The 11,704-nt window shown below is 47.0% G+C and overlaps 2 protein-coding genes across 5 annotated transcripts; one reads left to right on the top strand and one right to left on the bottom strand.

Moving 5' to 3' along the window:
- Window positions 1-2,836: 2,836 nt before the first annotated feature.
- On the bottom strand, window positions 2,837-9,661 carry abce1 (ATP-binding cassette, sub-family E (OABP), member 1). Its single transcript, XM_083910009.1, has 19 exons — window positions 9,532-9,661; window positions 7,190-7,330; window positions 7,023-7,108; window positions 6,833-6,930; window positions 6,630-6,747; window positions 6,397-6,534; window positions 5,828-5,897; window positions 5,607-5,703; window positions 5,290-5,379; window positions 5,070-5,191; window positions 4,842-4,966; window positions 4,654-4,750; window positions 4,510-4,569; window positions 3,997-4,055; window positions 3,799-3,909; window positions 3,553-3,695; window positions 3,350-3,472; window positions 3,153-3,264; window positions 2,837-3,057 (listed from the first exon to the last, which is right to left on the bottom strand). Exons 2-19 carry the CDS (start codon window positions 7,290-7,292, stop codon window positions 3,010-3,012), a joined length of 1,800 nt encoding a protein of 599 aa, XP_083766135.1. The 5' UTR covers window positions 7,293-7,330; window positions 9,532-9,661; the 3' UTR covers window positions 2,837-3,009.
- Window positions 9,662-9,732: 71 nt separating this feature from the next.
- On the top strand, window positions 9,733-11,687 carry anapc10 (anaphase promoting complex subunit 10). 4 transcript variants are annotated; one of them, XM_083910031.1, is made up of 6 exons: window positions 9,733-9,948; window positions 10,400-10,515; window positions 10,600-10,690; window positions 10,793-10,913; window positions 11,000-11,053; window positions 11,269-11,687. In XM_083910031.1, the coding sequence occupies exons 2-6, from the start codon at window positions 10,401-10,403 to the stop codon at window positions 11,446-11,448; spliced, it is 561 nt and encodes a 186-aa protein (XP_083766157.1). In that variant the 5' UTR covers window positions 9,733-9,948; window position 10,400; the 3' UTR covers window positions 11,449-11,687. The 4 variants fall into 4 exon arrangements, with proteins under 4 accessions (XP_083766157.1, XP_083766155.1, XP_083766154.1 ...); XM_083910029.1 differs by having other exon boundaries at window positions 9,733-9,893; window positions 10,391-10,515; window positions 11,269-11,686; XM_083910028.1 differs by having other exon boundaries at window positions 10,391-10,515; window positions 11,269-11,686.
- The last annotated feature ends 17 nt before the right edge of the window (window positions 11,688-11,704 follow it).

Genomic DNA, 11,704 nt, shown 5'->3' with positions numbered 1-11,704 from the left:
CAGTGCAGTGTCCTCCGATTGGCCGGTCGTGTCGAGTGGGCGGGGCCGTTGGTCTGGAGGAGGAGCAGAAGAGTTGCGTGAGTATACGTCTTGGACGCGTACGAAGTTCGGACGTGTCTCCGCTCACCTGTCGGCCTTGACCTCCTCGTCCAGAGAAGACGGTGGTGAGTCCGGTGTGGGCGGGGACACGTCGGAGGGGGCGTGTCTTGGACTCCTTCAGCTCCGATAGGAGCTCCGGGCTGGACAGTGACAGAGCTGCGAAATATTTCAAATAAAGACGTCATTGTGTCGGGGGGGGGGGGAGACGGTGTGTTTGCGATCTGCTCGGTCTCCAGCAGAGGGAGCTATGTACTCACTTTGTCGTCTGTCGTAGCGAGGCGACGAGGACGAGGAGCTGGCGGGGGAGGGGCTAGGAGAGGAAGGGGGCGTGGCCGAGAAGGCGCTGGAGTCATCCGAGTCGCAGAGAGACGCGAACTTGTTCCGACGCTCTGCGGAAAATAACAAAAATAAGACGATGAGATCGGACGAGAGGACGGTGGAGACGTCTTCTGAGGGACACGCGCCTCCAGAGGCGCAGCTTGCGAACCGGCAACTGCTTGGGGCCCTAAGCTGATAGGGGGCCCCCCCCGACACTCGGAGCCTGAGGGCTGTTTTTACGGAAATGTGCTGTGAGCAGCCGCTTAAAAAACAATGGGTGTTTTGTAATGACATCTCAGTAAGAAACCCCCCCTAAAGGGGCCCCACCTCACGTTAACCTGTGTGAAGCTATCGTTCTGCAAGTTGGAAAATATAAGCGTAATTCATATCTTTTTTTAATCAGTTTATATATGTTTTTATCAGTTATTTACAGTATTTTATTGTTATTTATATTGTTTTATAATGTGAGTTCCTTACAGTGTAATGTTTTTTGTTTTTTTTTAAACTAAGTTTATATAGTTTTTTAAAAGCTATTTACAGTATTTTATTGTTCTTTACATTTATATTTTCACATACTTTTTAATTACAAGGTTATTTCATTCATTTAAAAAAAATTTTTTTTTCATTTTTCGTTGGTGTCAGATTATTTATGACACAATGGTGATGAACACTGGTCGGAAGGAAGGGCCCCCCTGGGAATTTTTGCTTCGGGCCCCTACAGACTCTAGAACCGCCTCTGCGCGCGTCTCACCTCGCAGGAACTCGGCCTGCAGCTCCGACGAGGACACCGATAACGTCGCCGGTGACGTCACTGGCGGTGGCGGCGGCGGCGGCGATGACGTCATGGTGCACCTGCCGGAGAGGAGAAGTTCGAAAAATCCCGGACACTGCGAGGCGACGCTTGAACGCAACTCCTCAGTGACGTCACAACACACAAACAAACAAACAAACAACACACACACACACACACACACACACACGTCGACTCACCGTCTTCGTGAAGCAGCTCGAAGTTTCGCCAACTTCCGGTCGGACAAAGTCTAGTTCTGCCTCGCGCTACCACACGCACACACACACACACACACACACATTTATTACACACTACGTGTGTGTGTGTGTGTAAGACCCTAAAGTCCATGTCAATCATTGACTTATCTTTATGTCGCTCAGTTGCCATGGAGACCTTAGGTCTTTTATCTTTGAACACGCCAGAGATAAAGCGATGTCTTATCACTTAGCTGTCTTACATGAAGACGCCACCAGAGGGCAGCGTTTGACAGTCAGTCTCACCGTGGTCACGCGGTTTCCACTGTTTTCATAACGTCATCGAAGTAGTCAAACGTTAGCTTAGTTTCTATGCTAATGTTAGCTTGTTTTCTACGTGAAAAGCAGTGGGATAAATGACTGGAAGTGTAAACGTTACACGCTAATGTTAGCTTAGTTTTCCCGACACAGCCAAGTGTCCGTTAGGTATAATAAGCTTTTTGTCCATACAAGAGTATGAGTCCGTTTTCATGCTAATGTTAGCTTTGTTATCTACTGTGTTTATAAAAAACATATTGATTAATAACTGGGTATTAAATAAATGCGTTTACAAGCTAATATTAGCTTCCTTTCAAACTACTACTACTACTAATGGAATAAACGAAAAAAAAAAACTAAGATTAACTTGTTTTATGTTAATGTTAGCTTTGTTTTCTACAATTATAATGGAACAAAAGGAAACATTCAGAACTAAGATTAAATTGTTTCATGCTAATGTTAGCTAAGCTTTGTTCCCAATAATTTTAATGGAACAAAAGAAAACATTTAGAACTCGGATTAACTTGTTTCATGCTAATGTTAGCTTTGTTTTCTATCATTTTAATGGAACAAAGGAAACATTCAGAACTAAGAATAACTTGTTTCATGCTAATGCTAGCTTTGTTCCCGACCATTTTAATGGAACAAAATGAAAAGTTTCGGAACTTAGAGTAACTTGTTTCATGCTAATGTTAGTTTTGTTTTCCACCATTTTAATGGAACAAAATGAAATATTTCAGAACTAAGACTAACTTGTTTTATGCTAATGTTAGCTTTGTTTTGTACCATTTTAATGGAACAAAAGGGGAACTAAGTAAATGTTTTACGCTTTAGTTTTTCATGTTAACGTCAGGAAAAACAGGAAATCAAACCTTTTGCTAAAATGCTATTGTGACGTTTGCTATTGCCTTTATTCATGTGAAATCACATTGCCATTAACACACAAAACTGCGTCATAGTTCAACAGTAGCCATCAGCAAATCACTGGTTGTAGCAGTTAGCTTACATGTTGAGTAAATATTGACTATAACCTGTTTTTTTTAATGTTTTTACTTTTACGATGTTTATTTGCGAGTAAACTATACCTTTTACACAAAGTCCCTGAACACACCACCAGACACGGACAGAAAAAAACACGGGTCAGAACTTTATTGTTGTCAGGAGAGTTAAAATATGCCGAGTCATGTTCTATGATGTTAACGACTCATGATTTCATACACAATGTTTGTTTGTTTGTTTGTTGGACGCAGCGTCACAGGAAGTCACAGTCGGTCGCAGAGGGATGTCGATTTAATCGTCCAGGAAGAAATAGTTGCCGCTCTTCTTCTGTTCCGTGTCCTGCAGGAATAAAGAGCAAAGGTCAGAGGTCAGAGGGGGAGGAGCAAGTGTTCGTGGCAGAAGGGGGGAGGGGCGGGGCTCTCCGACAAACGCACCTTGATGGAGTTGTGTTTGTTGATTCTCGGCCTGAAGTTGTTGGGGTCTCGCCTGAACGTGATCTCCAGCAGCGACAGGAAGCGGTTCATCCCCGCCAGCAGACTCTGCGGCCTGTCGGACAAACACCTCGGTCACGCCACGTCAGTCACCTGACCACTCACACAAATCGCCAGACAAACGTGCGGCGCTCTCTTACGTGTTGGCGGCCGTCGTCTTGGAGGGAATCCCGTCGAACACGATGACTCTGTCGGCGAGGTAGGTCGCCATGATGAAGTCGTGTTCCACCACGAACGCCGTCTTCTTGGCGTGGAGGATGTACCTGCACGGAGCAACGGCGTTTTTAGTGTCGGAAACGCAAAATAAAATAAAAAAATAACAAAATAAAAGGCTTAATCTGACCTTTTGATGACCCTGGCGGCCATCAACCTCTGCTCAGAGTCCAGGTACGCCGACGGCTCGTCGATCAGGTAAACGTCTGCCGGTTTGCCCAGACACAGGGTGAGGGCGACTCGCTGCAGCTCACCACCAGACAGGTTCTGAACCTGGGTTTTTCAAAATAAAAGTCACGTCAAATCTCTTCACAATAGCAATAAAACGCATCTCTTTCTGTTTTCAGATTACGACCGCACGCGTGAAGTCTCTTACATCCTGGTCGATGATGCTCTCGATCTGCATGGGCTTCATGACGTCGGTGATGAACTGCGGGTGAGTGTAGGCGTCCCTGATCTTCTCGTGCAGCAGCGCTCGGACGCTGCCCTGCGTTCAGATTATCAGAGATTATCGATCCGAGATTAAGCTCGACGTCAAAGCTCACGTTGAAACGGTCCTCCAGTGAGGACTCACCTTAAACTTGGGGCTGATGGTCTGAGGTTTGTAGCTGACGTTCAGGATTGGAATATCACCTGGAACACAGTTATGGCTTAGCATTTAGCCAAGTTTGCGTTTCCAAGGACTTTCCAGGACCAATGTCCTCAAATTCAAGGACAGAATGTGACGACACAGGACAAGCACGCAAGTGATTGTCTTTGGGATCTCGGTTGGCGAGACCGAGATCTTAGAATACAGAGTCAACAACACCGCTAGTAATTACGACGCAACGTCTACGGCCTAGTTTACGTACAGCAAGCAGTGCAGGTCATGAAACACTAGGTGGCGTCGTAACAATCAAGGGAGACATTTACCTAAATAACAACTTCACTTATTCGTCGCACAAAAGGATTTCAAGGACCTGCAAACCGCGACATAGGATTCCAAGATGGCTGCCACGATAGTAAAAACACTAGCCTGCGATACGTTTGTAGAGGGGCGGAGCCACTTAAAGCAGATTTTTACATGACAATGAAATCCCTCGCTCACCTCCTCCGTCGGGTTTCAATCCTCCCGCCAACATCCGGATGAAGGTCGTCTTTCCCGTCCCTGTGGACGCACAAATACACGATATCATCACATGACAGGACAGGGGCGGGGCGTGGGATGGTGGGCGTGGTCAAACTGACGTACCGTTCTCTCCCAACATCACCATGATCTCAGAGTCCGTGAACTCTCCTCCTTTGATCTCCAACGTGAAGTCGCCCAACGTCTTCGCCATTTCTGGATACTGCGGTAAAACAGGAAAGACGGTTACTGAGGAAGAGGAGAGCGCAGACGGGGGCGGGGGCTATGAGGACGAAGACGAGGACGGCGCTCACGTGGTAGTGTCTCAGTCGCTTGACCTCCTCCTCGTTCGCCGTCTCCGCCACCTTGAAAACCAGCGACGTCTCGCGGAACCGCAGGTTTTCCGTGGGCACGTAGCCGTCCAGGAAGATGTTGATACCTGAGAAGACGACAGACGTCACTTAATAGGACATCAGGGGGGAAATGGCGAGCGGCCGCACCGACTCTGCGACCGATACTACGCTATGCTAGCACGTGCTCACCCTCTCGGACGCTGAAAGGCATGGTGACCACGCCGTAGGCGCTGGGCACGCCGTACAGGCAGCAGATGAAGTCGGACAGGTAATCCAGGACGCTGAGGTCGTGCTCCACCACGATGATGTACCTGACACACACACACACACACACGGTTATCATCACGTAAACGCACGTTTGTTTGTTTGTTTTTGTTTGTCGTAGATGGCGGGCGGCCATGTTTGTTACCTGTCTGGCGTGATGAGGGAGCGGATGGTGATGGCCGCCTTCAGTCGCTGCTTCACGTCCAGGTAACTGGACGGTTCATCAAACATGAATCTGCGCGCACACGCACACACACACACACACACACACACACACACACACACACACACAACACACACAGAGAGAGTGTGTCAACATCGCTCACCTGATCAATATTGATTATTGATATGAATAAAATTGCCTCTATAAGCAGCAACACGTCCATCTACTGCTGAGTCATGTGACCTGGTTTTAAGTGTGTGTGTGTGTGTGTGTGTGTGTGTGTGTGTGTGTGTCCTCACATGTCGGCTCTCTGGATGCAGACCACGGCGCAGGCGAACCTCTGCAGTTCACCACCGGACAGATCCTCCACGTTCCTCTCCCGCAGGTGACTCAGGTCTGACCACAACAACAACAACAACAGATAGCATTCAATTTTAACAACAAAACACAAAAAATATACACACATATATATATATATAAAGTGCACTCAGGTGTGCGTGTGTGTGTGTGGGCGAGTTACCCAGCTGTTTGCAAACAAGCGTCTGTGAGTCTGTGTCGTCTTTCCTGGTGAGGATGGACCCTACTGACCCCTGCAGGCGGAGGTGAACCATTACAACCAACCCCCCCTCACAGCTCACACATCACATCAAACTGCGCTTTTCCACGACCCAGTTCCAGCACGGCTCGACTCAAATCTACACGGTTTGGTATGGTTTTTCCATTACTATAGTACGTCCTCAACGTGGGCGGAGTCGTCATAGTGAGGCCGCGTGAAACTGCCGCGACGTGTTTTTTTTTTTAAAACACGGCTTGTAAAGCAGTTGTTTTCCGTGTAACTGAATCATTAGAACCAGTTCATTAAAGATTTGTTCAAAGAATCGTTCGGTACAGAGATTGTAGACGTCGCGCTTGCTAACGGACGTCGCGCTCCTGACTCCTAACAGTGACGAAGCTCTCCGACCAATCGGACGTCACATTTTCGCAGGTGCTAGCGCTAACAGAACAGCGTCAGTACTGGAACTGAGTCGTGGGAAAAGCGCCCAAAAAACAACAACAATCCGCGCAGACGGATAGCGGACGGCGGCGTACCTTGACGGTCTTTGGAATCTGGTCCACGTACTGCGGCTTGACGATGGCGCGCAGGTCGTCCTCCAGGATTTTGGTGAAGTAGTTCTGCAGCTCGGATCCCCGGAAGTACGTCAGGATCTCCTGCCAGTCTGGAGGATTCTGGGAGATGAAGCGGCGGGTTTAGTGTTAAAGAGCTAGGGTTTCTTTTTTTGGGTTTTTTTTCCTCGTTCAACGGCTTCAGCGGGTACACTCACGTCGTACTTCCCCAGGTTGGGCTTCTGTTTCCCCGCCAGGATCTTCAGAGCCGTGGACTTCCCGATACCGTTGGTCCCCACAAGCCCCAGCACCTCACCAGGCCTGGGGATAGGCAGCCTGCACACACAGATAATTAGGCTTCAAAAACGCACAGAGTTGTGCGTTGGACGGCAATTATCGCTACGGTTGAATCGGAGCGTACCGGTGCAGTTTGAAGGAGTTGGCGCAGTATCTGTGTGTGGTTTCCTTCTCCAGGTTACTGGGCAGGTTGACGATCGACAGCGCTCCGAACGGACATTTCTGCCACGACAGAAAACCCACAACGTTACGACAAAGACAAAAACGACACGAGAGTACGTCAGTTATTTGTTTATTTGTGCCTCTTTTTTTACCTTGATGCAAATTCCACAGCCGATGCACAGAGACTCCGAGATCCACACGATCTTACTCTGCGGCGTCACCTCGATGCACAGCTTACCTGCAGAGTTCGCGCGCGTTATTTTTGCGACTTTGAGGGGGGGTTTTTGAAATGTGTTTTGTCGGTTTCCCCGTCACTCACCCATGCGCACCACGGGGCAGCTCTTCTTGCACTCCTGGCGACATTTCTTGGGTTTGCATTTGTCGTGGTTGACGATGGCGATCCTGGTGTTTTTGTCCGCCATGACGGACGGCTCGCTGGCCGACGATCGCACCTGAGGAGCTGAGAGGAAACAGAGACTTAACGCTGCTGCAGCAACACATTCACCGATTGTTCACTGCAGTTGTAACAATAGGAGCTGTAGGTCAGCAGGTTTCTGTGTCCGGGCCTCAGCGACACAAACTGGTCAGTTACAACACTAACGCATGGGTGACCGACCCAAATTTGGGCGTCACTTCCTGCGGAAAAATATGGTATAAACATTTAATAAATGTACTTAGAAATAGTAAAAAGTTAGCAATAATAAGTAGAAACTGGTAAGTGATTGACCTAGCGTTCAGAACCGATGCTAACATTTTCCTCCACAACAACTCAAAATGTGTGAGTGTGTGTGTGTGTTTATGGGGCTTGTAGTGACTTCCTCCTGTTTGCAACGATAAACTCCGTCATTTGCCGCAAACCATAAGTAAAGGACAGTTAGAGACGCCACGCGTTTTTCATTTTCTAATACAAATGCATATTTTTTCTACGTGCTAAATTTAACATTTGAGTTATCTTGGGGGCGTCCACATCCTCTGTGATGTCCGTTTTCTTTGTTTTCTACGGTGGCCCTGAGGTGCAAAACACAAACGGAAACAAAAAAGCAGAAAACACAAAACATTAACTCAAAACAGAAACGCAAATAAAAAAAAAAGACATACACTTCCGTTTTGTGTTTCTTGATTTGCGTTTGAGTTTCTTGATTTACCGTTCTTGATTAGCGTTTGTGTTTTTTTTCAATTTGCGTTTTTCGATTTGCATTTCTTGATTTACGTTTCTTGATTTACGTTTGTGTTTCTCGATTTGCGTTTGTGTTTTTTTTCGATTTGCGTTTCTTGATTTACGTTTCTTGATTTACGTTTGTGTTTCTCGATTTGCGTTTGTGTTTCTTGATTTGCGTTTCTCGATTTGTGTTTCTTGATTTGCTTTTCTCGATTTGTGTTTCTTGATTTGCGTTTCTCGATTTTTGTTTGTTTCTCGATTTGCGTTTGTGTTTCTTGATTTGCGTTTGCGTTTCTTGATTTGCGTTTGCGTTTCTTGATTTGCGTTTCTCCATTTGTGTTTCTCGATTTGGGTTTCTTGATTTGCGTTTCTCAATTTTTGTTTGTTTCTCGATTTGCGTTTGTGTTTCTTTATTTGCGTTTCTCGATTTGCGTTTGTGTTTCTTGATTTGCGTTTCTTGATTTGCGTTTGTGTTTCTTGATTTGCGTTTCTCGATTCGTTTTTCTCGATTTGTGTTTCTTGATTTGTGTTTGTGTTTCTTGATTTGCGTTTCTCGATTTACGTTTGTGTTTCTTGATTTGTGTTTCTTGATTTGCGTTTGTGTTTCTCGATTTGCGTTTGTGTTTTGCACCTCGGGGCCACCGTCGTTTTCGGATCTCTGCACACTTTCAAACTTGCTCTGGCCAAAAGTGAGCGAGTGCGTGTGTGTAACCCCGTTGTGAATCTGTGGGGGGCAGCATTACACCATGAGGTGAGTGATCTTCTGCTGGAAATGTAGAAGAAGAAGAAGACGAAGACAATGTAGAGCTGACAGCATGTTATTTAAATGACTCAGAATCAGACCTAAAGCCTCTCCGCCGTTCAGGTTGTTCTCCAATCATCGATCATCCACAGCACCACAGTAACCATAGAAACTGACTGAGATCACTGTCTGATTATCTACATGTCCTGCTGCGTAAAAGAAAAAATACCGTGACGTTACCACCCAACATGGACCGAGATAACCCCAAAATAACCCTCTCATTCATCACCCGAAATCATTCACTGACGCCCGTGACCGAACAAAACGGTAAAGTTTGTATATAATGTATATACACGTCTGTCAAAACAACAGAATTAGCTTTATTTGGGACCATAAGTGAACGGAATACGGAGTCATCACATAGATCGCAATCTTCTCTGGGCTCCTCCACAGCTAAAGGCGCCGTCTTTAAGGCCGAACTCCGCGCTCAAACCGCGCATTAACTTCTCTAAAAGACTTCGGGGACAGTGTCAAGTGTTCGAGCAGCTTCTCTGGGGCTCGGGTGAGGCGTGAGATCCACGCCGAGGACGGTGCTCACTGCGAGCTAACACTTAGCCAACCGTTAGCTTCGCTCTCAACCGACACCAGCGGCGGAGGCCCCGCACTGTGACAGCTGCTCGGTTAAAAAATAAACGCGGCTCCGCGAGAACCGAAAAACCGAAAAAGCGACAGCCTCGCCGGCGTCGGGTCGTGGACTCACCGCTCTCCGGCTCCGGTCCTCCCGCGGCGTGGAAGACAACAACAGAGGGGACGTTTAAGTCGCTGCTAACCCGGGGGAGAAACTTCTTTTTCGGGCAACGTGTTCGTGCTCCTGGAAAGCCGGCACAAAGATGGCGGGAGGGCGACGTACACATCCTGCGACGTCACAGCCGTGACGCACTTAAAAACGCGACCCGTTTCACCGCTAGCGAAGTTAAACGAAACGGGATTAAACGCGGTCTGTGTGAACGCGGTCCGCCTTTAATGGGTTTTTTAACAAGTTTCCGGAGACTTTTACTGTCTTTTCCTGGAAGTCTGGCTCCGTATTTGGGGAAAAAAAACTGCGTTTTAACGGCTTTGGAGGTACGTTAGCTCTTCGCAGCTAGCTAGCTAGCTAGCCACCGCTCCACACACAACCGTGAGTAACTTCAAGCTAGCCAACATACACTCCTAGTGATTTATTCATCCTTCCAGTCCAGCCTGGAACATGGATTTACCGTATTTACATACAACATGTGCATTTACTATGAAAATACAGTCGGGAATGCCGAGTTGTATCGCTGTTTGTGTTTGTTTGTTGTGTCTCTTAGCATGTAATGACATTTCATGGTGTTATCTTTGATTATTTTGCATATTATACCTTTTTGTTAAAATGTTAGCAAGAGTGTTCCTGTTGAAAATGCACTTTGGGGTTGTGATTATGGAGAATGAGCTAGCAAGCAGTGGTTGGGAATGCTGCATCACCATATTTTAACCACTCACACAGTTGTTGTTGTTGTTGTTTTTTGTGACACAAACTGTCAAATAATCACTAAAGCTAAAGTAGATTCGTGACTGGATTCGTAAATTTCTCGTCTCAGCCGTTGCAGCATGGCCACCCCGAGCAAGACCCCGCCTGGAGCGGACCCCAAACAGCTGGAGCGGACTGGGACGGTGCGGGAGATTGGCTCCCAGGCGGTGTGGTCCCTGTCTTCCTGTAAACCCGGTGAGTGGTTTTTGTTTTTGTTTGTTTGTGTGCGTGTGTGTAAGAGAGTGTGTGCGTTTGTCTCAAGTGTCCACTGATGTCCAGGCTTTGGCGTGGATCAGCTGAGGGACGACAACCTGGAGACCTACTGGCAGTCTGACGGATCTCAGCCTCACCTGGTCAACATACAGTTCAGGTGACTTGGCAGTCAAGAGGAAGAGGGGGGTGTGATTGGACATGTGTACTACTTTGTTTATTTGCGTGCTGCTGTTTTGTAAGTCCGCGTGTTGTCGTGCAGGAGGAGGACGACTGTGAAGATGTTGTGTATTTACGCCGACTACAAATCCGATGAGAGCTACACACCCAGTAAGATCTCCGTCAGAGTGGGCAACAACTTCCATAACCTGCAGGAAGTCAGGGTAACTACGACAACAACAACAACAACAACAACTGTGTGTTTGTGTATTAAATGTCTTAACTGTCTTCTTTGTCTTGGTCCCTGCAGCAGCTGGAGATGGTGGAGCCCAGCGGCTGGATCCACATCTCTTTGATCAACCAGGTATTGAACCCCGATCACATGATCAGACGTAAACAAACTGATGATGATGCGTTCAGGGACACGAACTGAGGACGTTTGGCTGTATTTTGATGATTTTTATCACATAAACAAACAAAATGGACGACGTTAACGTGGTTTACGATCAGGTTTCACGGGCTGTTTCTATTCAGATTTTTTGATTTTAACCTTTGTGTGTATGTGTGTGTGTGTGCCAGCGGACCAACGAGCCAATCAGCACCTTCATGATCCAGATCGCCGTGTTGGCGAACCATCAGAACGGCAGAGACACTCACATGCGGCAGATCAAAGTCTACACGCCGGTGGAGGAGAGCTCCATCGGAAAGTTCCCACGATGCACCACGGTCGACTTCATGATGTACCGCACCATCAGGTGACCTGGAAATGCTGCGTCGGAAATACACGACGGACTGTTTGCGCTAACGATCGATCGATCGATCAGTCGATTCAAGTCTTGTCAAATGTCTTTATTATTAAAGTACACGTTTGATATTTTTATATTGAATGTTATTTCTACTTCCTGTCACATGGACTCGTCACTTTTGTTGTGCTACAGAGCTAAGCTAGCTGGCTTTCTTCTGGTTTACGCTACGCTAACTGAAATGCTCTTAAATATCCGGCAATTTCTGTCTC

Source organism: Microchirus variegatus (assembly GCF_963457635.1).
Source record: "Microchirus variegatus genome assembly, chromosome: 2".
Taxonomy (NCBI): domain Eukaryota; kingdom Metazoa; phylum Chordata; class Actinopteri; order Pleuronectiformes; family Soleidae; genus Microchirus; species Microchirus variegatus.
The sequence above is the reverse complement of the archived record's forward strand: the minus strand, read 5'-3'. Positions and strand labels throughout refer to the sequence as shown.

Excerpts from the sequence above, each read along its gene's own strand:
- abce1 (XM_083910009.1), bottom strand. The coding sequence starts at position 7,292 with ATGGCGGACAAAAACACCAGGATCGCCATCGTCAACCACGACAAATGC. Across the intron at positions 6,748-6,832 it reads AACTCCTTCAAACTGCACCG|GCTGCCTATCCCCAGGCCTG; the intron begins GTACGCTCCGAT and ends CTGTGTGTGCAG. Across the intron at positions 3,058-3,152 it reads ACAAACACAACTCCATCAAG|GACACGGAACAGAAGAAGAG; the intron begins GTGCGTTTGTCG and ends TTATTCCTGCAG.
- anapc10 (XM_083910031.1), top strand. The coding sequence starts at position 10,401 with ATGGCCACCCCGAGCAAGACCCCGCCTGGAGCGGACCCCAAACAGCTG. Across the intron at positions 10,516-10,599 it reads CCTGTCTTCCTGTAAACCCG|GCTTTGGCGTGGATCAGCTG; the intron begins GTGAGTGGTTTT and ends ACTGATGTCCAG. Across the intron at positions 10,691-10,792 it reads CTGGTCAACATACAGTTCAG|GAGGAGGACGACTGTGAAGA; the intron begins GTGACTTGGCAG and ends GTTGTCGTGCAG.